This window comes from Hyperolius riggenbachi, chromosome 5, assembly GCF_040937935.1.
Source record: "Hyperolius riggenbachi isolate aHypRig1 chromosome 5, aHypRig1.pri, whole genome shotgun sequence".
In the NCBI taxonomy this organism is placed as follows: domain Eukaryota; kingdom Metazoa; phylum Chordata; class Amphibia; order Anura; family Hyperoliidae; genus Hyperolius; species Hyperolius riggenbachi.
Genome location: NC_090650.1, coordinates 42,314,003 through 42,338,522, shown reverse-complemented (window position 1 = coordinate 42,338,522; position 24,520 = coordinate 42,314,003). Strand labels below are relative to the sequence as shown.

General features: G+C 44.2%; 1 protein-coding gene across 2 annotated transcripts in view; it reads left to right on the top strand.

The window, feature by feature from the left end:
- ST8SIA6 (ST8 alpha-N-acetyl-neuraminide alpha-2,8-sialyltransferase 6) overlaps nt 1-24,520 on the top strand; it is a 163,314-nt gene that overhangs the window by 120,280 nt on the left and 18,514 nt on the right. For both annotated transcript variants that reach the window (XM_068238577.1, XM_068238576.1), the window contains 2 exons: nt 1,697-1,783; nt 3,718-3,862. In XM_068238577.1, coding sequence (XP_068094678.1) covers nt 1,697-1,783; nt 3,718-3,862 — 232 coding nt within the window. The remainder of the gene's footprint in view (nt 1-1,696; nt 1,784-3,717; nt 3,863-24,520) is intronic.

Below are 24,520 nucleotides of genomic sequence, written 5' to 3'. Positions count from 1 at the left end.
TCTGGAATAAATGCACTTCTTATTTCAATGCCTTTACAGGCATTTTATATTTTACGATTTTCACGATAGTGGTCCTTGAAGAGAAAACTCCCTGTGTTTTGTGTAACTGGAGCAGGTGATTGTGGACAGGCATGTATACTGTTAGCTCATACAATTTTTACTTATAATCAGTTTTAAATTCCAGCTGGGAAAAGAAACTGTAGAAATTCCCAGTGATATAATAAATAAATGGAAGAGAAAAGACACAATTAGCATTGCAGCGATGACATTGCCTGCTGTGATCTCATTGAGCCACACATGGGAATTTCCTTATGGCATCGCATTGCCGCTAATCTTATATCAAGCCTTTCACTTGTCCGCTTCTATATATTGTTATTGATTAGCCCAGTTCCATGCCAGATTGATTAGTCAGGTTCATTAGTGACATTCATAATGCAATGTGCGATTAATCTTCATACACATTCCCTCTAATTCCCCACCGGACCCTGCAATGGAAGAACGCAGTGCTTGGAAGTTATTTTCCATAGACTTGCGTGCCTTGTGTACTGATGACATTCAGTTATTGCTGATACATGCTAAAGGTAATCTCTACTTAACCACTTCAGCCTACAGTGTTTTTTCACCTTATGCATCCAAGCAACTTTCACCTCCCATTCATTCGCCAATAACTTTATCACTACTTATCACACTGAAATGATATATATCTTGTTTTTTTCCGCCCCCATTTAAGCTTTCTTTGTGTGGTACATTTTGCTAAGAATTATTTTATTCTAAATCCATTTTAACAGGAAGACTAAGAAACAAATGGAAAAAATCATTATTTCTCAGATTTTGGTCATTATAGTTTGAAATTAATACATGCTAACGTAATTAAAACCCATGTATTATATGTGCCCATTTGTCACAGTTATTACACCGTTTAAATTATGTCCCTATCACAATGTGTGGCGCCGATATTTTATTTGGAAATAAAGGTGCATTTTTTCAGTTTTGCGTCCATCACTTATTACAAGCCCATAATTTAAAAGTTTAAAAAATAACAGTAATATAATTTACTACATACATATTAGATAAGTTTAGTCCCTGAGGTAACTATTTGTTTTTTTGTTTTTTTTTTGTATTGTTTTTTTTTTTTTTTTTTTTACAATAAAAAACTAGCTATTGGGGAGTGTGGGAGGTATGGGACTAATTTTAATAGTAAAAAAAAATGTCATTATCTGGAAATTTTTGTTTCCATATGTAATTTTACTATTTGGCCACAAGATGCCCTCGGAGCTTACTTCTGCACGCGTAGTATTACTACGCAAGCGGAAGTAAAGCGTAGATGGGGCAGAAGGAGATTTATGAAAGACAGAGCCGTCTCGCTGACGGTGTCGGGCTTTCATACAGGGACTTAGATCAATGAATGGGAACTGCAGTCCATCTTCTCATGGGGGATTCTCAGTATTTCATTTATTCTTTACAAAGGCACTCGCTGAAAAGGATCTACACAAAGATGCTGGCCGTGTTTCTGGTGTTAGTCAGACACTACTGCAGCCAAATACACCAGCAGGGCTGCTAGGCAACTGGCATTGTTTAGAATCAAATAAATATGGCAGCCTCCACATACCTCTCGCTATAGTTGTCCTTTAAGAATAATCTCAGACACAGGGATTTCTTTAAATTCTAACATTTGAACCTCCGCCATGTTTTGCAGCTACTCAGAAGATTATTATATCCAGGCTGTGATTGACGTCCAGAACTGCACTTGGAAAAAGAAGCCACAGGAATACAGCCGATTCAGGTAACGGAGGGAGGCTTGATATCAGAACAGTAGCAGCCCTGACACAGAGACCAGTCCCATGCTATAGGCCAGTCTGTCTTGGTACCGAGCGATCGTGATGTCAGCAAATATTATTTTTGTTGTTAGTAAAGCCGATAAAGTTCCTTAAAGCACACTAAACTGAAAATAAACTGACACTGTAAACAATTTTATATACTGTATAGTCCTACTTCTAAATATGACTTTCCTAGAATGCCACAGTTTTATTTTGTAATGAAAAGCTAAAAATGTGAATTTAATGTTTTTATGGCTGTGGAAGCTGAATGAGGCCTGGTGCACACCAAAAACCGCTAGCAGATCCGCAAAATGCTAGCAGATTTTGAAACGCTTTTTCTTCTTTTTCTGCAGCGTTTCAGCTAGCGTTTTGCGGTTTTGTGTAGCGGTTTTGGTGTAGTAGATTTCATGTATTGTTACAGTAAAGCTGTTACTGAACAGCTACTGTAACAAAAATATATGCTATACTTAACATTGAGGCAGAAACGCCTCCGCAATCCAATGGCATACTCCCAAATCTGCAGCAGCCCGGGAGTATGCGTTTCTGCAAAACGCCTCCCGCTCTGGTGTGCACCAGCCCATTGAAATACATTACACTAGCGGATCCGCACCCGCAAGCAGATTGCAAACCGCAGCGGAAACGCTCCGGTTTGCACTAGGCCCGACAGTCTTTTAATGCACTACAGCTATAGGATTGAACTACTGACCTTTCACTATTGAGAAAGTTTCATTTGCATCCCTGAATTTTTAACCCTTCCAGTGTGAAAAAAGGAATACAGGCTAGATCTGTGTAAGAATGGGACCATGTTTATTAGGCCAGGACATACAAAGGGGACCAGATTGTCCCCAAAACAATTGTCGGTGTACGGTCTTGTTCATGTATGATGGGCCAATAAATTTGCAGTGCTCAAGTTGAAGTCTGTGTGCGGATGCCTCCTTTTATATTGTGGATTATCAGAGCCATAGGGTCGCAGCACCAACTACCACTCTTAAAGAGACACTGAAGCGAAAAAAAATTTCTGATATAATGAATTGATTGTGTTGTACGGATAATTGGTAGAACATTAGAAGCAAAGAAAATATTCTCAAATTTTTATTTGCAGTTATATAGTGTTTTTTTTATAACATTGCATCATTCTCTAATATTTGCAGTTTACACACTACTCAACATTCTAAATGATTTTACAGAGCAGGCTAGTTAACTTTTGACCTGTCCTCTGGGGAAGAATAAAACAATACAATTCCTGACAGTTGAGATAACAAGCTTCAGACGACAGAGCTCTCTGTGACTCTGAAAGTCACGTATCTCAATGGCTCTTTTGCATAAATAACAACTGGAGTTTCTTAACTCTTCCTGTACTGGAAACAATATGAGCCTCATATATCTTCTGCTAATGTTTTATTTCTTAGCTGTACTACACATACCAATCATTTATATTATAATTTTTTTTCGCTTCAGTGTCTCTTTAAAGGTGTGCGATTTTTTCTCTAAATATTTGAAACGAGACGTCGGGCTGTCGCAGGCGGTTGCTTGAGACGTCCGTCTGAACCACCCCTAAAGCCGCAGATTCGCCTTTGTGTGTGCCGGGCACTCTCTGCGCTCTTATAAAATACTTCTCGTGTCTCTGGATAAATTGGGATAAAAGCTTCCTAATGATTCAAAGCTTTATAAATAAACCCCCCAATTTACTTGCAAAGACAGCCGCCCCCTCCTGCCATATGCTAAAGACAAGTGGCTTTCTCCTGCCATTCTCCAGCAAGCTGCTCCCCCCCACACACACGCAGATCCCAATTGTGAATCTTAACAGCTCTGTATTATTACAGCGTAAGAAGAGGCGCTGGATCAGCCCAAATTAACGCCGGTGTTTTTATTGTATTTTTATATTTTTTGTTGTTTGCAGGCTGTACCTGTCTTCGTGCTGCAATGCAGTTAATAACTTCATCGTCTCGCAGAACAATACCTCTCTGGGAAGCAACATCACGTATGAAGTGGAAAGTAAAAAAAACATTTTAATTGCAGACGACATCTACAGAATGCTGCCGAAGGTAAGGCTTCCGGAATGCGATTAGCGCTGGTGGCAGGAAATTAATTAGAGGCTTATCGCCGGCACTATAAATTAAGTCGGGCGCCGCTGAGAGGCAGCGCTGGCGTTTTCGCTGAAGAAGTCCCATTGATAGTGCCTGTTTTGGTTACATTCCATTTATTCGCTGAAAGCGGGCTCTGGGCAAATGAGACCTGATTATTCTCTGCACCCCCACCTGTTGCTCAGCAGACGCTCAGCAGTAGCTGAACGGAAGGGAATATTTTCAGGATGTCTTTTTTTTATTCGTGTTTATAAAATGGCAGTTGCCATGCTATAAACTGTATCTTCTGGCTTAAAGGGAACCAGAGGTGTGAGACCTATGGAAGCTGTCATTATTTATTTCCTGTTAAAATAATAATAGTTGCCTGGCGGCAGGGGAGGACTGGGACCTTTTGGCCTGGGGGGACAACACAAACTAGAGGCCCGTTTCACGGCATCCCCAGCCCAAAGCCATATCTTTCTTGTGTGCAAATCTTCAAATTGTGATGACTAACATCCCCAGCCACACACACACACACACACACTATGTACCTGATGCCTAACCCCATTTCTCTGCACAATCTACCTGTCTGTGTCTGATGCCTAACCTTAAAGGAGTTATCAGGCTTTTTTTTTTTAATGAAAATAAGTGCTACTTACCCAGGGCTCGTCCAGCACCAAGCTCCCAGCATGTCCCTTGCTGCAGCTCTGCAGCCAGCTGTTTGCTGCCACTGCCTCCCAGCCCCCGGCGATGACGTCAGGCCGACTGCGCCTGTGCGAGCGCGCTGTCAATCACCGCCACATGGACCAGAGCGTACTGTGCAGATGCAGAACTACTGCGCCTGCGCAGTACACTCCGGTCCACGTGGCGGTGATTGACAGTGCTGCTCGCACAGGCGCAGTGCAGGCCGACATCCAGGTCTGGTGCCATCGCCGGGGACTGGGAGGCAGCGGCAGCGAATGGCTGACTGCAGAGCTGCGGCGAGGGACATGCTGGGAGCGTGGGGCTGGAGGAAGCCCCGGGTAAGTAGCACTTATTTCATTAAAAATGCCTGATAACTCCTTTAAACAACCCCCCACACACACACACACACACACACAAACCTACCTACCTGGTGATGCCTAACCCCACTCCTGCCTACCCACCATACAAACTACTTGTCTGACACCTACCCCCCCCCCCCCCCCCTCCAACTACCTTTTTGACAGTGCCAAACTGCCTACCTCCCCCCTCCCCTGCCACCAATCACACCACAGTGTTCTCCCCAGAAATGTTTTCCAGCCGGGTGGCATGGAAAAGTAGCCGGGTGGGGCAAGATGAGGGAATACTGGGCCGGCGCTTCTCTGCACAACTCAGAAGAGATGACAGCCGGGTGCTCACCAAAACTAGCCGGGTGGAGCACCCGGCTAAAAGAGCCTGGGGAGAACACTGAACCACAAGAAGAAAAAATGTTCCCCCTCAGGCCAGGGTCAGAATGGGGATGATTATCACACAAAAAAAAACTCAGAGGGCACTGGCCTGGGCAGAGAATTGAATTTGACAGCAGTAGCAGGCAGGCAGGCAGCAAAGTGTGAGTAACTCAGTGACAAGAAGGGAGAAGAAGTACAGAAACAAAATTTATAAAAACCACCTTCTCCTTTGGCGACCTGGACCCGACCTCCTCTATCCTCCTGTCTCCTCAGTCCTACACCTCCTCCCCCACAGCAGCAAGCAGCTATAGGTGGCATCTCCGACTCCCAGCCCCCAGAGTGTCCGACTCCTCCAGCCAGGACAGCCAGCCAGCCGCAGCTCCAGGCCCCCAGCCCCCCCAGCACAGAAAGCTGAAGAGTGAGACAGCTCACTCCCACGACACCTCAGGCACAGCAGCACAGGGGAGGACTGTGTCAGGCTCCTCCAGCCAGGCACTCGTAGCCACACGTAGCCGCAGCTCCAGGCCCCCAGCCCCCCCAGCCCAGAAAGCTGAAGAGTTAGACAGCTCACTCCGATGACACCGCAGCACGTTGCGCTGGCGGCAATGGCTCCAGGCGGGGGGCGGAATCAAGCAGGGTCAACCCACCGGGCCGGAGAGGACCTAAGCTATTTGTGTCCTTGTGCCGCTCACATCCACCGCAGGCGCAGCCACGCACAAGGGCACACCCCGGCCGGCCGCCTCAGCCCCTTCTCTGATTGGATACTTCAACTTGCCGGGAAATATCGCGCGAGGTTGCGATCCCCACTGCGAACCTGTCACCTGTGGTATGTCTGCGGCCGCTGCGTATAGCAGCGGCCGGCCCTAATTACTCAAGATTCGGGCGGCACGGGGGGCAATTGCCCCCCGTCCCCCTGGGCCAGTCCTCCCCTGCCTGGCGGTCCTGTTGATCTTTCTGGTCAGTAGGGTCTAAATCACACAACTGGTACAAGCACGTGGCTCTCTTGTCAGATTTGACAAAGATGTTAAGGGGCCCATACACCTAACGATTTTCCCGCCGATATACAGCAGATTCCATCACTGTGATCGAATCTGCTGTGAAATCATTGCGCAAATGCTGACCGAACAATCGATTTCATCTGAAATCGATTGTTCCCGTCGATCCTTCCGTGCGGAAGATTTCGCTTGATCGCCGGCAGGTCGGGAATGTGTCGATAGCGGCGTTCGAATGTCCGACGACTGACGCTAGCAGCAATACATTACTTACTCTGCCGGCACGTTTCCCCGCTGTCACCGCTGCTCCTTCTCTGCTGGGTTCCAGCAGGCTTCACTTCTTCCTGTCCTGACAGGAAGTTTAAACAGTAGAGCGCCCTCTACTGTTAAAACTTCCCCGGACAGGAAGTGAAGCTGGAGCCGAGTGCGGAGAAGAAGACAGCGGAGACCGGGGGACTCGCGCAGGCTGGATCAGGTAATGTATGCGGGGGGGGCGGCAGCTTCACAGATGGTGAATCGGTTTCATGCTGAAATCGAATCACAATCTGTTTGCAGTAAAGGCAGCCATACGATCCCTCTCTGATCAGATTCGATCAGAGAGGGATCTATCTGTTGGTCGATCTGATGGCAAATCGACCAGTGTATGGCCATCTTTAGAAACATCTGATCTGCATATGCTTGTTCAGGGTCTGTGGAGTAAAGGACAACTGAAGTGAAGCCTGGAACTCACTACGAATCGCTAGCGTTCTTAATGAGCGTTCTGTAAGCAATTTCATGAGCGTTTTCTGGTGATTTTGGTAACGATTTTAAAAAGTGTACGCTTTTTGCCGCAATTTTGTCGCGTTTTTAAATTTTGATTGGTCCTTTCAATTAATTTTTATTTTTTACAGTGCTGTAATTAAAAAAAAACGCTAGCAAATCGCTCTGTGAAGGTTTTGACGAGCGATTATGACAGTGTACTGTACACTGCAGAAACGGTAACGCAAAGCACTAACGTTCAAAAATGCTGCATGTCTTGCGTTTGTGATTTTGGTAATTGCAACCGCTCCAGTGGAATTTGGCTCATTCATTAACATTAGCTGAGCGTTTAGGGAAATCGCTAGCATTTTGAAAACCTCCCTAAACGCTCAAATAATTGCCTTAGTGGGCTCCAGCCCTGAGTCGAATATGGAGGCTGCCATATGTATTTCCATTTAAGCAATACCAGTTACCTGGCAGCCCTGCTGGTCTATTTGGCTGAGGCCCCTTTTACACCTATACACTTTTTTGCATTATGTTCTTGTTTCTGCACACAGGGTTAAGCAACAGCAAAGAAATTGTATGGGGTCCAGCACACTTTTCACATTGCTTCTCGACTGAAGTATCTGATTTGCCTCCGACTTGCCGCAATGTCAACAGGTCGTTACTGTGCGACTTCCACTGCAATGCAGCAGTGGCAGAATGCATTGAGGTCAATGCGGATCTCCGTCATTCTAAAATTGTTGGTGGCAGCAGCATACGCGCGGAACAAGGCAAGACGGTAATCCCAGTGACTTACATCCTGTCCAGCAGGAAGTACATCACCGTGCGTGGGGGCGGTGGAGGGAGTGTCGGGAACGTGCAAGAGGCAAGCAGGACTGCGGCACTATGCATATGACGCTGCCGGCGCACTCTGATTTTTGTATCAAATACATAGCCCTGGTAAGTTTTAGACTAAGGAGTCGAGGAGTCGGAGCCATTTTGGAAACCTGGAGTTGGTGGTTTCATAAACTGAGGAGTCGGAGTTGGAGTCGGATGATTTTTGTACCGACTCCACAGCCGTGGGACAGTCAACTGGTATTGCTCAAAAGGAAATAAATATCCACCTATTGCAATTCCTGCTTTGGGTGCCACACAGACACATCTGATTTACCTTCCCAGTAGCTGAATCCAGAGAAGAGAGGAAGCTAAATTTACTGCATGTTGAAACTCATTTTATCCATTATATATATATATTTACCACTTTTAGAAACTGTTTAGATTCATTTCTTAACTCGATTGTGGTTGAATCAGGTGCCACTGAACTTTATTTAGTCAGTGTTTGCCCATTGTAAAATCTTTCCTTACCCTCACTTACATTATGAAATTTATTTCAGGCGGCAACATTTTTAGTCCTGTCAGGTGCAGCTCTGTGGAATGTTCGTTTACTGAGAGTTCCAAACCCAGTACAAAACATACCTGATCTCCCAGAATGATTCAGAATTCTAAACAGCCTAGACTAAGCAGGGCGGGGCTACATAGCAATATACAGCAATCTATATAGATGCAGAAAGTGATTCTGATGCGGAAACCAGGCCAATGACCATAAAAGTGGGTATCCTGAATAATTTACCGCATTCTACTTTGTGTCACTACAGGGCCTCTTTATGTATTAGTTGTGTACAGGCCAGAAATGTGTTCTTTACCAATAAACAAGCCTAAAAAAGACACACAGGCAAAAGGAAGAAAAGCATTTTACAGTCTGCTTTCTCTACTGATCTAATTTACTCACTAGATTTCAAGGACAGTTAACAAAAAAGAGCCGTTATCTGCGAAGGAAATGAACAAATATATGTTATCCTTAAATCTTGTTATCCTCTGGTGTGAAATTACATCTTACCTGATTATTGCTGCACTTAGCCACTTTTTGGCTGGCTTAAAGAACAGCTTAAATTAAGATGAGGAAGAATTAGAAAGAGCCTCTCTCCCTTCTGTTTTGCCAAGAGGCTCAGTAGAGATAGTGGTGTGTGATTACGCAGCTCTGCTGTCCTGGGCTCACAGCCCACCATGCAGTTTGAGGGCTCTCTTCATGTATTTTTACCAGGTGGTCAGATTCTCTGGCATAGCTGAAAACACGGAAGCGCAGATTAAAGCGAAATTGTCTAAAACCCATTTACCCAATGCTCTGTGTTTATTATGCAGGCATTCCAATATTCCAGATTCCTGCTCCTCACTGATTGGCTGAGGGCAGTTTTAGTGTGACAGGCTGAGGCTGAGAAGAGAAATACACCTCACCCCTCTGCAGAAGCTGCTGTGCTCACATGTGTTTACAAAGCAAGCAAGATATGACAGTGCAGTTTCTAGGAGAAAAAGAGCATAGGCTTCTGAGTGCTTTTTTGCATCCAGAGCTTTCTGAGAGCTTTTTAAAAAAAACTCACATTGACTTACATTAAAATTGCAGTAAAATCGTGATCATGGTAGAATCGCTCAATTCTACCACGATTTTAAAAGCTCTCAGGAATCTCTGGAGGCCAAAAAGTGCTCAGAAAAGCGCTTATAGGTAGTGTGTCTGAGCCCTAAAGGAGCAAATGACATGAGGATCAGCTTCAGTCAGTCAGAGACAGTAAAGATGGAAAGTGCCTAGAACAGTTTTCTCTTTATTTACTATATAAGATTCACTGGCTTTTAGTTAGCTGTAAGGATAGTATTGGCTGCGTGATTGATTTATGAAAGAATTTGCATGAGCATTTGCATGTGAGTGTGCAGAGGGTCAATTGACTTTTATAGAGAAAGGATGGGGGAAAAAGAGACAAAGATCTGCGGAAAATGAACAGCTATCAGCTGAAGATGTTCCATCATAGCCAATGGCTGCAGTGGAAAAAACATTTGAAAGCATTCCCTGTGTATAAAAATGACTTACTTTCAATGCAGAGAGCAGTACAAGTTTGTAATGCTCTGCTAATTGGCAAATGTAATCATTGCCAGCTAGCAGCTCTCTGCCTGGTCTCTTCATTCTGCTCCTCCCTCCTTTTCTGCTGAAGTGACTTAGCCGTAGTCAGGGCGATGTGTCTGTTTAGCTGAGGAAGGAGGAGGAGCAGAGTGAGGGGAACAAGCAGAGAGCATACCTGGCCGGCAATGATTACATTTGTCGATTAGCATAAATTTTACCTGCTCTGCATTAAAAGTAAAAGTTTTTACACATAAGGAATGCTTTCAAATGCTCTTTTATGTACCTTAGGCCTATGGCCAACTAGATCAAATACAGGAGGGATTTGTGCTTTCTCTGATTCGTCGAAGATTTACAAAACTGCTTTGCCAATGTAAGCTTATGGCGGTGATTCCACAGGAGCGATTTCGGTTTGTGAAATTGCAATCGCAGCATTTTTTTTGCGCAGTTGGCAATTTCTTTGCAGCCAGATGATTCACCAATGGGGTGCAGCTCAGAAAGAGGGAAGGGACGAAACACTGTAGAAGCAGTGGGGAAGATGACCGATCAGGTGATCAGCACACACTGCAGATCATTTTATGCAAACAGGAAGTGATAGCCAAAACTGGGAATACTGGATGTGACATGGCAGTATTGTAAAACGGAGATAAAATCAGCAATGCAAGTATATTGCATTATTGATCAGGGAACCCATGTAAGAAATGTTATGCACACTGAAGTATGAGGAGGTTAAAGCTGTGAATTCAGAATGAAAGGCTTTAAAACTAAAAAAAAAAAAAATCATTTGCATTATTGATTTTTGCATCCAGAAGGAGATATGGGGGGGAATTTTTTTATTACTATTTGTATTGATTTCTGCAGAGAAATCATCTTCCCTGATGCTGCACAGTTAAACAATAATAACAAATACATGCAGTTTACATACAGTCACGGCTTTTACTTTTTTCTTCCCTAAGCATCTGTCTTGGAGCTTTCTCCCTCCAACCCCCATATGCCCTCTATATAGAGTAATTACCCTTTCCTGTTGCTGATCTCCATGTAATTTTCTATGTGCAGCCCTCAGTGTAGAACTATTACCCTCTTGCGGCGGCGATTTTTACCTCCAAGGATACCCAAAGTGACATGTGACATGATGAGATAGATATGTGTATGTACAGTACCAAGCACACTAATAACTATGCTGTGTTCCTTTTTTTCTTTATCTGCCTGAAAGAGTTAAATATCAGGTATGTAAGTGGCTGACTCAGTCCTGACTCAGACAGGAAGTGACTACAGTGTGACCCTCACTGATAAGAAATTCCAACTATAAAACACTTTCCTAGCAGAAAATGGATTCTGTGAGCAGGAAAGAGATAAAAAGGGTCAATAGTTCATAGATTTTTAGCTCTGGCATACTTCATTGAATGTGTCATTGAGCAAAAACAATAAAACAGTTAAAACCTAAAAAGTAGATTCAAACATCAAATAAAAGCGTGGAATATCTTAACACATTCGCGTTCCGTCGTTTTCACTTGAGAAATGTTCACCTCCCATTCATTAGCCTATAACTTTATCACTACTTATCACAATGAACTGATCTATATCTTGTTTTTTCCGCCACCAATTAGGCTTTCTTTGGGGGGTACATTTTGCTAAGAGCCACTTTACTGTAAATGCATTTTAACAGGAAGAATAAGAAAAAAACAGAAAAAATCATTATTTCTCAGTTTTCAGCCATTATAGTTTTAAAATAATACATGCCTCCATAATTAAAACTCACGTTTTGTATTTGCCCATATGTCCCGGTTATTACACCATTAAAATTATGTCCCTATCACAATGTATGGCGACAATATTTTATTTGGAAATAAAGGTGCATTTTTTCCGTTTTGCATCTATCACTATTTACAAGTTTAAAATAAAAAAATATATAGAAATATTTCATCTTTACATTGATATTTAAAAAGTTTAGACCCTTAGGTAAATATTTACATGTTGTTGTTTTTTTATTGTAATGTTTTTGTTTTTTTTTATATTAAACATTTTATTTGGGTATTTTTGGGAGGGTGGGATGTAAACTATAGTTTTATAATGTAATTGTGTGTTGTTTTAAATTTTTTTTACTTTTAGTTGTAGTTTTACTTTTTGGCCACAAGATGGCGGCCATGAGTTTGTTTACATGACGTCACTCTAAGCGTAACACACGCTTAGAGTGACGCAGAGGGGAGGCAACGGCCAGAAAAAGCACAGCTTCCGAGAGAAGCTGTCGCTTTTTCAGCGGGGGAGAGGAATCAGTGATCGGGCACCATAGCCCGATACATTGATTCCGTGGCTACCGGATCCGTGGCCGGGAGTGCGCGTGCACGCGCGCGATCGGCTGCGGGAGCGCGCGGTAGCGCGCATGGTTCCTGGACGTAGTTTCTACGTCCAGGAACCAAAATAGGTTAATAAGTCATTTTTAGGAGAAGGAAGATAGATACAATCGTTTATTTCATTTGTTTATTTTCGCTTCGGGTGTCCTTTAAGGATCTAGCGCAGACGCAGTACCATGCTCCCTTGTCCCCATTCTGGGCACTGGGTGTCTGCAGGTTGAACAGTGTGGGAATTGGCTTGACAGCAGTAAGGAATTTACTTGCAGGACGATTTTCCATTGTGGATTGGAATCCTTTGGCAGCTGACTCTTGTTTGCATCAGCGCTCGTATCCCTGTATCAATTACGAAGCCCCATACATACGGTGGCGTAGCTAAGGAGCTATGGTCCCCGGTGCAAGTTTTACATGGGGCCCCCCTCAAGCACTCAATACATAACAATTGATACGATGCACCAAAGCCTGCTAAGGACAATCACAGTGTCAGAAGTGTAAGAAGGGAATGGGGAACAGTTTGTTAATGATTAGAATTATTTAAAGTATCTATAAAAGTAAATATTACCAGCACAGGACCAATAGAGAGCTAATACTGTGGTTGAGGGGCCCCGATGCGATGCGGTCGCAACCTCTGCACTCCCTATTGCTACGCCGCTGCATACATGCTATCATCACCAAAATTGCTACATATGTGAAGGGGAATAGTGAGACAAGGCAAAAAAAAATTAAAACGACCCTGTAGTTTTTTAAGAAAATCAGTTTTTAACCCTCTGGGCGATACAGTTATATCGCCCAGGAGGTGGCGCAGCACTATTTTTTTAAATTTTTTAAATTTTTTAAATTTTTTAAATCCTTCGGCGATCAGAGTAAGCAGGAAATCCCGTTCAGAACGGGATTTCCTTCTGGGCTTCCCCGGTCGCCATGGCGACGGGGCGGGATGACGTCACCGACGTCGTGACGTCAGAGGGAGTCCCGATCCACCCCTCAGCGCTGCCTGGCACTGATTGGCCAGGCTGCGCAAGGGGTCGGGGGGGGGGGCTGCACGGCACGGCGAGCGGCGGCGGATCAGCGGCGAGCGGCGGCGATCGGAAGTTACACGCAGCTAGCAAAGTGCTAGCTGCGTGTAACAAAAAAAAATTATGCAAATCGGCCCACCAGGGCCTGAGAAATCCTCCTGCGCGATATACCCCGAGCTCAGCTCGGGATTATCGCTCAGGAGGTTAATAGTTAAAAGGAAAACGTTTTTTAAACTCGTTAAAATGTCATATTGCTGTGGTACACTTTAAAGGGACATTAAGGACACCAATTTAAAGAGAAACTCCAGCAAAGAATTGAACTTTATCCCAATCAGTAGCTGATACCCCCTTTTACATGAGAAATATAATGCTTTTCACAAACAGACCATCAGGGGGCGCTGTATGACTGATTTTGTGCTGAAACCCCTCCCACAAGAAGCTCTGGGACCGCAGTACTTTAGGCAGTTTGTTACAATGTAACAAGGTTCACAGACAGGAATTAGCTGTTTACAGCTGTCTCTAACAGCCAAAACAGCTAGCAGCAGCTACATAACCTGCCCACAGTAAAAATGTCACCATGTAATAAATGTCAGAATGTAAATCGGGGAGAGGAAAGATTTTACAATGAGCAAACACTGACTAAATCATTTATACATCATTATTGTAAAAATGAAGCACTTTTTTTATTGCATTATTTTCACTTGAGTTCCTCTTTAACTTACCCGGGGCTTTTTCCAGCCATCTGTAGTTGTCCGGGTCCCTCTCTGTCTTTGCTATCTTTTCCCTTTGCTATTAACCGCTAAAGTTGGTGCAAATTGACAGGTGATAACATAAAACTACAAATAGATTACGCAAAATTAAGTTGCATTTAGAAATCGTAATTACATGTGACCACACTTGCGGAAATCTTACACAAAATTTCTTGCGTACTCGTAATTAGCAGATTACGATGATCACTAACGGGCGGACATGAAATGAGTCACCAAAAGACGAAAGAAAATCTCAAGAAAAAGAATATTGGCTAAATCCTGCAGTAATGTTTGGGCTGCCCCCTTAGGGTGGGTGCCTCAAGGCAGATGCCTATTTGGTAAATACGCACAGCCCTGATTGTGTGGGTGAGGGATATCCCTTTAAGGCTGTAAACTGTCCACAGCTGTCAGAATTCTTTCCTCACCTCACCTGAGATGGAAGAGGGTTGGCACATCTCATGTATCAGCTAATAACAACACAGAGCTGTATCAGCTGGCTGCACAGCAGCCTGACTTCCGTAGCCTCCAGCCCGCCATCCCCTCCATCTGCACTGCAAGGCTCAGTCTATTAAGAGTCTGAAGCAAATCTAGAAAAAAAAAGAACAGATACTTACCTAAGGAGAAGTAAGGCTCTGGGTCCTAGAGAGTCTTCGGGAGTCCGAGTACTCCCAAAGACAGGCTTATCCAAACTCTCGCGCACACGCATGCTCAGTACAGAGCAGCCTGTCTTTAGGAGCACTTGGGCTTCTGAAGAGTTCTGAAGCCTCCCACTGCAGGAGATTTGAATGGATGAGCCAGCGTTGGAACACGGGGACCATGAGAGGAACAGGAAGGCTCTATAGGATCCAGAGCCTTCCTTTCCATAGGTGAGTATCTGTTTTGGGTTTTTTTAGATTGGCTTCAGATTTAATGACACTCGGCAGGCAGAATAATAACCATTCCTTATCAAAAGCCTACCGCTGCCATCTGTTTCCTTCTGCAAATCTTGAAAACAGAACATAATAAGACAATAACGGTAACTGTCTACTGCAGTCTGGTAAGATCTGGTAAAATACATCGAATGACTAGACTGCCCACGTTTATTAGATAGTCACAGTTATCTAGGTTAAAAAAAAATTGTGTTTAACAAGCTCAACTTCTTGAGGCTCTCTGAACATCAATCCAGAGGACATAAAAGCTGCAGGGGCAGAAACCTCCCTGACTGGCAACAGAAATCGTGTACTACTACAGAGCGTACATGTTATAAGGGCTTCTGGGAAAAAGGGCATTAGAAGTAGCCAATAAACATGATTTCGGTTATAATAGGGCACCTGTTTGTAGCCAAGAAAAACAAAAGTTTGCTTTCTTAAAACAGAAAGAATTTGCGATAATTCAGGTTGGAGTGAGCTTGATGTCTCCCAGGGCAACACTGCTGAATATATGCAAATTAACCATTGTACCCTTAGAAGCTAATGTAGCCAATGAGGATGATTCTGTTTAAAACTACACTGGATGTAGCCTCTATTAGAATACAACCCTAACGTTAGCCCTGGCGCCTAACCTTAACCTCCCATGGTGGTGCCTTACCCTTAACCCTCCATGGTGTTGCCTAACCTTAACCCCCCCCCCCCATGGAGGTTCCTAACCTTAACCCCGGCCCCCCCGCATGGAGGTTCCTAACCTTAACCCCCCCCCCCCCCATGGAGGTTCCTAACCCTCCATGGAGGTTCCTAACCCTAACCCCCCATGAAGGTTCCTAACCCCCCATTGAGGTTCCTAACCCTAACCCCCCATGGAGGTTCCTAACCTTAACCCCCCATGGAGGTTCCTAACCTTAACCCCCCATGCAGGTTCCGAACCTTAACCCTCTATGGAGGTTCCTAACCCTCCATGGAGGTTCCTAACCCTAACCCCCATGGAGGTTTCTAACCTTAACCCTCCATGGAGGTTCCTAACCTTAACCCTCCATGGAGGTTCCTAACCCTCCATGGAGATTCCTAACCCCCCATGGAGGTTCCTAAACCTAACCCCCCATGGAGGTTCCTAACCTTAACCCCCCATGGAGGTTCCTAACCTTAACCCCCCATGGAGGTTCCTAATCTTAACCCTCCATGGAGGTTCCTAACCCTCCATGGAGGTTCCTAACCCTAACCTCCCATGGAGGTTCCTAACCTTAACCCCCCCATGGAGGCTCCTAACCTTAACCCCCCCATGGAGGCTCCTAACCTTAACCCCCCCCCCCATGCTGATGCTTAACCTTAACCCCCCATGCGGATGCCTAACCTTAACCCCCCATGGTGATGCCTAACCCTAACTCCCATGGTGATGCCTAACCCTAACCCCCATGGTGATGCCTAACCCCCATGGTGATGCCTAACCCTAACCCCCATGGTGATGCCTAACCTTAACCCCCCATGGTGGTGCCTAACCTTTAAACCTCCCCTCCCCCAGGGGCCTAACCTTAAACATGGCATTCAGTGAGATTGTTGTAGCGGCAATTCTTAAAGTTAATAGCCGGTTTTTGGCGTGATCATCGTAGCTGCATTTTATATCAAAGATTTCTCCAATCGATAGATGTTGCATCGCCGATCGGGCATGCTTTTGGCGGCATCGATTTTCATCCGATTCAATAATTATTATTTTAGCTTATGGTCGATTGGCCGCCAGATCGGTAGGTGTATGGGCACCTTAAGGGTTAATGCTAGGTACACACCATACAATTACAGATTTACCTGCAAAATCGATTCTTTTCCACATGTCCGATCTGAATTTCGAACGATTTTTTCATAGAATCGAAAAAACGATCGAAAAATCGATCGAAATTCAGATCCGACTTGTTGGAATCATTGAAATTGTATGTTGTGTACCTAGCATATGCCATCAGAATTTGATAGTGGAGTGGTTGTTCATAGGTCACTTATCTTGCAGTGTGTACATAGTATTACAGATCTCAGAACAGTGATTTTGATGGCCAGTTCTGGCTTTGCAGGAGATAAGAGTGCCATAAACCAGTCACATTACACAGGTAGGGGGAGGAAAGGGAGAGATAAGGCTTTTTAGGAAGAAATAAGAGCTCATGTACTGGTTCAGCAATTCACTCCTACAGCTCCCTGCACAGCTGTATGTCAGGTAGACAAAGCTCCCAGGAGTGTCTGCAGGGGAAGACAGCACAACTGCTGATAACATTACACTGAAAAGTTACACTACTGAGGATACTGACCACAACCGCTGATACAACTGCCTCTGCAGTTATAAAAGAAAAACTGTCATTTGTTTTTTCACAAAAAGCTTTAAAACTGTTGCCTGGTCCCCAATGCAAGTAGTATTACAATCAGGGCTGGTTCTAGACTTTTTGCCGCCTGAAACAATACATTGTGAGGGTAATTGGATGATTTTCCTGCTTCCATTTGAAATTATTATTTAGTATTTATATTAGGCTGACCAGGCGTCCTCTTTTGCCCGGACAGGTCCACTTTTTCCGACCTGTCTGGGCCGTCCTCCCGGGTTTTTGAAATGTCCGGGTGAAAAGAGCCGAATACAGAGCGAGCCGAGCTGCAGAAGAGCCGCTTGAGAGCCGAACACAGCCGTGTTGTCCGAATCATGAACGATTCGGATCTTTGATCCGGATCATGAACGATTCGGATCTTTGATCCGGATCTTTTTTGTGAGTCGAATCATCCGGATCATTACAATGAACATTTCAGTTCACAGTGGATGTCTGGAAGAAACAGGAACTGCAGCTTCAGGACTGGCCAAGGGGGAAGGTGGGCAATCTCCCCCCAGGCCGTCCTTTCATTCAGTGATTTAGGGCTGGTTAAAAAAGTTGAAAAGTTTTTGACAGTCCCTAGACTCCAGGAGGGCTGCTTTCTGACTTGTGTGAGAGACTGGCAGGGCCTCCTGTTTTCCTGCACTTCATCACAAACTGACCTTTGTTAGCTTAAATTAACCCCCAAGTGTTCAGTTAAATCACTGAGATATCCAGCTGTCAGTATGGGCAAATGAATGGCAAAACGTTCAGTACAGCATGTTTAACTTTTCTCAGCAGTTAAGGTTTTAGGTTGAACAGAAGACATACAGCCATCCAGTTCAGCCAGAATACTAAATCATTGTGCTTAACTCGCATGGTTTTTACAGTCTTCTCTGAAGTTCTCACCATGATTGTCATTTGTCACCTGCCTGTGTGATTTTATTGCATTTTGTGGGGAAATCTTCTGCGAATCTGATTACATTTTGTGGTCGGCCGGCCCTCCACCACCATGTGGTCTGGAAAAAAAAACGGCCCTCCATGCCCGCGAAGTTGGACAGCACACTGCTAAGGTCTTGTATATTTGGCCCCACCCATGACCACGCCCACATGCTGTTGTGATCGCCCTCTTTTTTTGGAAATCAAAATATGGTCACCCTAATTTATATATTGCTGACATCTTCTACAGCGCTGTACAGAGTGTATTGTCTTGTCACTTAGCTGTCCCTCAGAGGGGCTCACAATCTAATCCCTGCTACAGTCATTTGTGTATGTATTAATGTGTAATGTATGTATCATAGTCTAGGGCCAATTTAGAGGGAAACCAATTACCTTTTCAGTATCCTTTTGGGATGTTTGGTGTATTTGCCTACTTAAAACAGAACACAATGCACCACCACTGAATATGCAAATTATCCCTTTACGCGCTTGGTAAGCCAAGCGAGCATCCAGAATCGCTGGTGTATAACAAGCCTGTAGCTTTACATTTTACACAGCCATATCAAACCCACATGTAGACAGCCTGTTTTGGACTTTTGGTCCTCACCAGTACATGGCAGGGATTGATAAGGCTGTATGAGATAGGGCTTGGACCAGTCCAACAGAGTGACCAAGCAGCTCAGGGTGACCCAAACTACTAGGAATGTATAGTGGGATAAAAGAGACCAAAAAGCCCTCCTACTAAAAACAGCAAAGCTTGGTGTATTTGCCTTCTTAAAACAGAAGGAAATCTGCAATAATTCAGCTATAAGTGAACATTTGTGGTTACCCACAATGCACCACTACTGAATATGCAAATTATCCCTTTTCGCCCTTGGTAAGCCAAGCAAGCATCAGCCTATAGCTTTAATGGGATGTGAAATGAAAGCTTACCTACATTGCGCTTGATTCACTAACCAGTGCTAACTCAGCACATGTTAAGGCTTTGCACTTGCAAACTAGGGTGCTAAGTAGTTTGCACGGACAAAGCTGTTGCTGTTTGTGCGCTATTTTAGCGTGCGTACGGCTCTGTGCGCTACGCTCTGTTCTCGTGATAAGCCTGGACTTCGCATGCTAAGTCTCCTTAGCACGTGAAGTCATTGCTTATCACGATACTTAGCATATGAAGCGGCTGATTTTGCACGTGAAGAGCTGCAGGCAAAACTTTACGCGCGTAAACTCTTACATGCATATTAACGCTTGAAGAGCCAGTTTGCACGTGCTAAGCGGCTTTTCACTGGCATGCTAACGCTTAGCGCGCTTTTGTGAATCAAGCCCACTGTCTGTTTATAGTATTCAAAACTTGTTGGCCCTCATGCTAGATGGAAGTGGTAAATTTGGCCAGTCATTGGCCAATCACAATTAGAATCAGTATCTAATTTAATCACCAGTACAATGGGGGTTGTACCCGGAACTAATTTTGGCGCATACCAGGCTTTACTGCGTGGAGTAATCACTAAAGCCTGGTGTACACATCCAATTTTGATTGGCCAATTTTGCCACTTTCCCATAGTATGAGAGCTTACATACAAAAGTCTGTTGATAGTATGCAATACCTGTTGGCCCTCATACTACTTGGAGGTGGTAAAATTGGGCAGTCATTGACCTGTCAAAGTTGGAGGTGTAGCAGGCTTTAGCTTATATCTCTAGTTGTACATTTATTCAAACATACCTGGCTTCACAGATGTAAAAAAAAAATAATTTAGAGAGGAACTTTAACCAAGGATTGAACTTAATTGTCTATAACGGATCATCAGGGACGTCTGTATGGCTGATATTTTGGTGAAACCCCACCCAGGGGCGTAGCAATAGCCATGAGGCCCTGGTGCATAGGGGGCCCAGGTGGTACTTAAAGGAGTACCGTAACCCCTTAAAAAAAGAGTTGAACCTACCTGGGGCTTCTACTGCGCAGGCGGGATGGCTTGCAACATTAAAGTCTCAAATACCGGAAGTGAGCTGCGGCGGGGGACCGGAGCATCGATTTGTAACGGCGAAAGCACCGGACATCTACAGGGTGGCGGTAGAAGCTCCAGGCAAGTTCAACTCTTTTTTTTTTTTAAGGGTTTACAGTACTCCTTTAAAGTACTATTCATCATTAACTTTCTTGTGTTTCTCCACCCCCTGACTTTGTCTCATTGCCCTTGAATTATGCCCCCCCCCCCCCCCCGCATCACCCAGTCCCATGCACGCCTCCAGGACTTCTCTAAAGCTGCTCCAACACTATGGAACTCCCTACCTCCACCCATTAGGCCAGCCCCCTCCTTCAACATCTTCAAGAAGGCCCTCAAAACTCACCTTTTCACTCTGGCCTACCACCCCTCACTAGTGCTCTAAACCCGCAGCTGAACTCTGGTCCCCTACCTTTCGTGTCCCTACCTCTCCCTCTAGATTGTAAGCCTTTGGGCAGGGTCCTCCTCCTTTTGTGTCCTACCTGATCATGCACCTCCATTACTGTGAACCCATTCTAGGCATCTGAGTGAACCTAACTTGCCTAACTCCATGCTCCATCCAGTGACTGACTCAGCATTACCTGGTACTCATACTGTGCTGCATGATCTGGTCTTTCTTGTATTCCTGTATTGTCATATTGCTGTATGTCACCCCTAAATATTGTCTGTCACCGTAACTAATGTCCAGCGCTGCGTAATATGTTGGTGCTTTATAAATACAATCATTAAATAAATAATGGGCAGTGTTAAGTGCATGAGACTGTAAATTGCCCCATTAACTCCTATCCATAGGGTAAGGGCAAGTTGTATTGCTTTAGTGTGCCTACATATGAAAGTTTTGCTATGGGGCCCCATATTTAGCTACGCCACTGCCACAGTGTGAAGTCATGACCATGGTCCTGACAGTGAACCTCGTTGCATTGTGGGAAATAAAGTCTTTTTCCAACTGCCAAGCAAACATCATCTCCTTCTTGCATAGCACTGTCAGTAACAAACATCAGATCACCTAACAGAACTAAAGATGTCACCACCAATGATACATTTCAGAATGTAAATCCGGGAGAGAAAAGATTTTACAATGGGCAAACACCGACTAAGTAGTCTATGAATGAATATTGTAAAAAATAGGCAATTGTATTCATTATGTTATTTTCACTACAGTTCCTCTTTAACCACTTTGTCCTCCTTGACGTATAAAAACGTCAAGGAGGACAGGCGCGCTCCCGCGGCCGATCGCGCGCGTGCACGCGCACTCCCGGCCGCGGAGTCGGTAGCCACGGAATCAATGTATCGGGCTATGGAGCCCGATCACTGATTCCTCTCCCTCGCTGAAAAAGCGACAGCTTCTCTCGGAAGCTTCGCTCTTTCTGAAGCTGTGTCCCTCTAAGCGTACATTGTACGCTTAGAGTGATGTCATGTAAACAAACTCGAGATTGCCATCTTGTGGCCAAAAAGTAAAACTACAAGTAAATGCCAAAAAACATTACAATACACCAATATTTCCCCAAATAAAACACTTTTATATCCCACCCTCCCAAAAATGCCCACATAAAATGTTTAATAAAAAAAAACAAAAAAAACATTACTATAAAAAAAACCAAACATAAATATTTACCTAAGGGTCTAAACTTTTTAAATATCTATGTAAAGATGAAATATTTCTCTCTATTTTTTTTTTATAAGCTTGTAAATAGTGATGTATGCAAAACGGAAAAAATGCTCTTTTATTTCCAAATAAAATATTGTCGCGATACATTGTGATAGGGACATAATTTAAATGGTGAAATAACCGTGACAAATGGGCAATAACAATACGTGGGTTTAAATTATGGAGGCATGTATTATTTTAAAACTATAATGGCCGAAAACTGACATATAATGAATTTTTTCATTTTTTTTCTTATTCTTCCTGTTAAAATGCATTTACAGTAAAGTGGCTCTTAGCAAAATGTACCCCCCAAAGAAAGCCTAATTGGTGGCGGAAAAAACAAGATATAGATCAGTTCATTGTGATAAGTAGTGATAAAGTTATAGGCTAATGAATGGGAGGTGAACATTGCTCGGATGCATAAGCTGAAAACGACTGAGATGTTAAGTGGTTAAAGTGGACCCGAGGTGAACCTTTACTCATTGCATAATTGTGTTCCTTTCCTATAGTTTATAAGGCATTCCTCAAGCCAAATACTTTTTTGTTTTTGTTTTACTACTCTAATTCCCTATAAACTAAATAAATCACACCCACAGGTTTTCAGAGAGCCTTGGCAGTAGCAAGGGCTCATGGGAGCTCAGTCTGGGCAGGAGGAGGAGGAGGTGTTACTAGCCATTGATTTCAAAGGCAGAGGGGAGGAGGGGGGATTAGGTTTTTTTCACAGGCATAGTGATCAAGATACAGATAAGCCTGCCTCTGTGTAATGTTTACAAACAACATGGCTGCTGTCATTGTATCACAGGAAGAAATAATCATATTATATTAAAGCTGTTTGCAGCTAGATTTGCTGTGTAAATCTAAAATTTATATAAGATATATAGACAAGTTACTTGTTATAGTTAGTTTTTCATCTTGGATCCGCTTTAAGTAAGGGTATTGTCTACTTATTCCATCTAGAGCAGGGGTGTCAAACTGAAATGCAAAGTGGACGGAAATTGAACACTAGTGACCACCCATCCTTCCCTATATAGTTCCCTGGTGCCTAGAGGACCCCGCCCTCCCCTATACAGTTCCCTGGTGCCTAGTGTCCCCCGCCTTCCCCTATACAGTTCCCTGGTGCCTAGTGTCCCCCACCCTCCCCTATACAGTTCCCTAGTGTTTAGTGCTTTTCCCCTCCCTCCCCCATATGGTTTCCCTGGTTATCTAGGGCTTCACCTCCAATATAGCATCCCTCATGATCTAAAGTGGGCCAGACATAATGCAAAGTGGGGAAACCACTAGGGCGCCACATTTTATGGCTCTGATGGACAGATTTGGCCGGAGTTTGACATGTATGATCTATTCTAGAGCTTCTTGAATTTAGAGTATTAATTTAGGAGGCTACCGTGTGGTTAAGTGGTTATACATTCTGTACAATATCGAGGGGGAACCACATCCCAGGTGTCCGGTCTGTTTTGTAAGCAGAGTGAGAACAGGAACCGTCACAGCTATTCATCTGTTAATATTCACTTGCATGCAGGTCTATTAGCGAATAGGTAATTGGATTTGTTATGGAGTCTCATTAGGATGACAGGGGGAGCTCCTGGTGTTTTCATTATTTATGATGTATTTAATCTGTAGAAGATGTTCTGGATTACTCCTCTAGCTTGTCTGTGGCTGCACACATTGGTAATCACTACACGGCAAAATAAATCTCATTATCGCTCAAGTGAGGGTTTGTTTTCTGAAACTTTATTTAGAAAGAGATAACATATTACACAGCGTTGTACAATAGAGAGGGGAGGCATTACAGCATTCACAATGTCACACAGGCACATTACAGCGTTCAACAGCGGTATACAAAATAATGATGCAACGATGTACAGATAAATACAGCAGACAAATCACTGAGTCCATATGGTGGTGGAGAAGAGCAAACTGGGAGTAGGGCCCTGCCAAATAGTCTTACAATCTAAGGGGAGGGGTAGATAGACGCATGGGGGGGGGGGGGATGGAAGTCCAAGCGGGGGAAGATGATGGAGCTAGGAAGATGGTGGGTAAGCAATAGTGAATATATGGGTCTTTAACTACTTTAGGACCTTAATGATTGAAATCTATGCCCTGTTTTGATGGCTGCCTGGCTGCCAGGGCGTAGATTTCAATCCACCGCCGCCGCCTGTTGTCTACGCTCCCGACGATCTCGCCGCAGCTCACTCGCTCTGCCGTCTCTATGACAGCAGAGCCCTGTGAGCGGGTCAGGAGCCGATTTCATTAGTTCCTGGCCCTGTCTATCAACGTAAGCAGCTCCCATTAGCTTACATTGATAGGCAGGGACAGGAGCCAATGAAAGTGGCTCCTGATCGGCTCACAGGGGAACTCTGTCATCATAGAGACGGCAGAGTGGGCGGCCAGATTCCCAAAGTGTGGCGGTGCAGCAGGTATGTGCGGCAATTCGTCATTGTTCCGCCGTTTCTGGTACCAGCAATCTCTGGTCCTTAAGGGGGCAGAGACCGCTGGTACTTAAGTGGTTAAAGGGAAACTGAAGCCCAATTAAAATGTAAAAAACAGGGGGCTTTGAACTGTGCATGCGCGAGAGAGCGCACCCAGGTATGCACACTACAGAGCCGCCCATCTTCGGGAGCACTTGGCTTACGAAGCCTTCCGCGGCAGAAGTGAGCAGTCTATGAC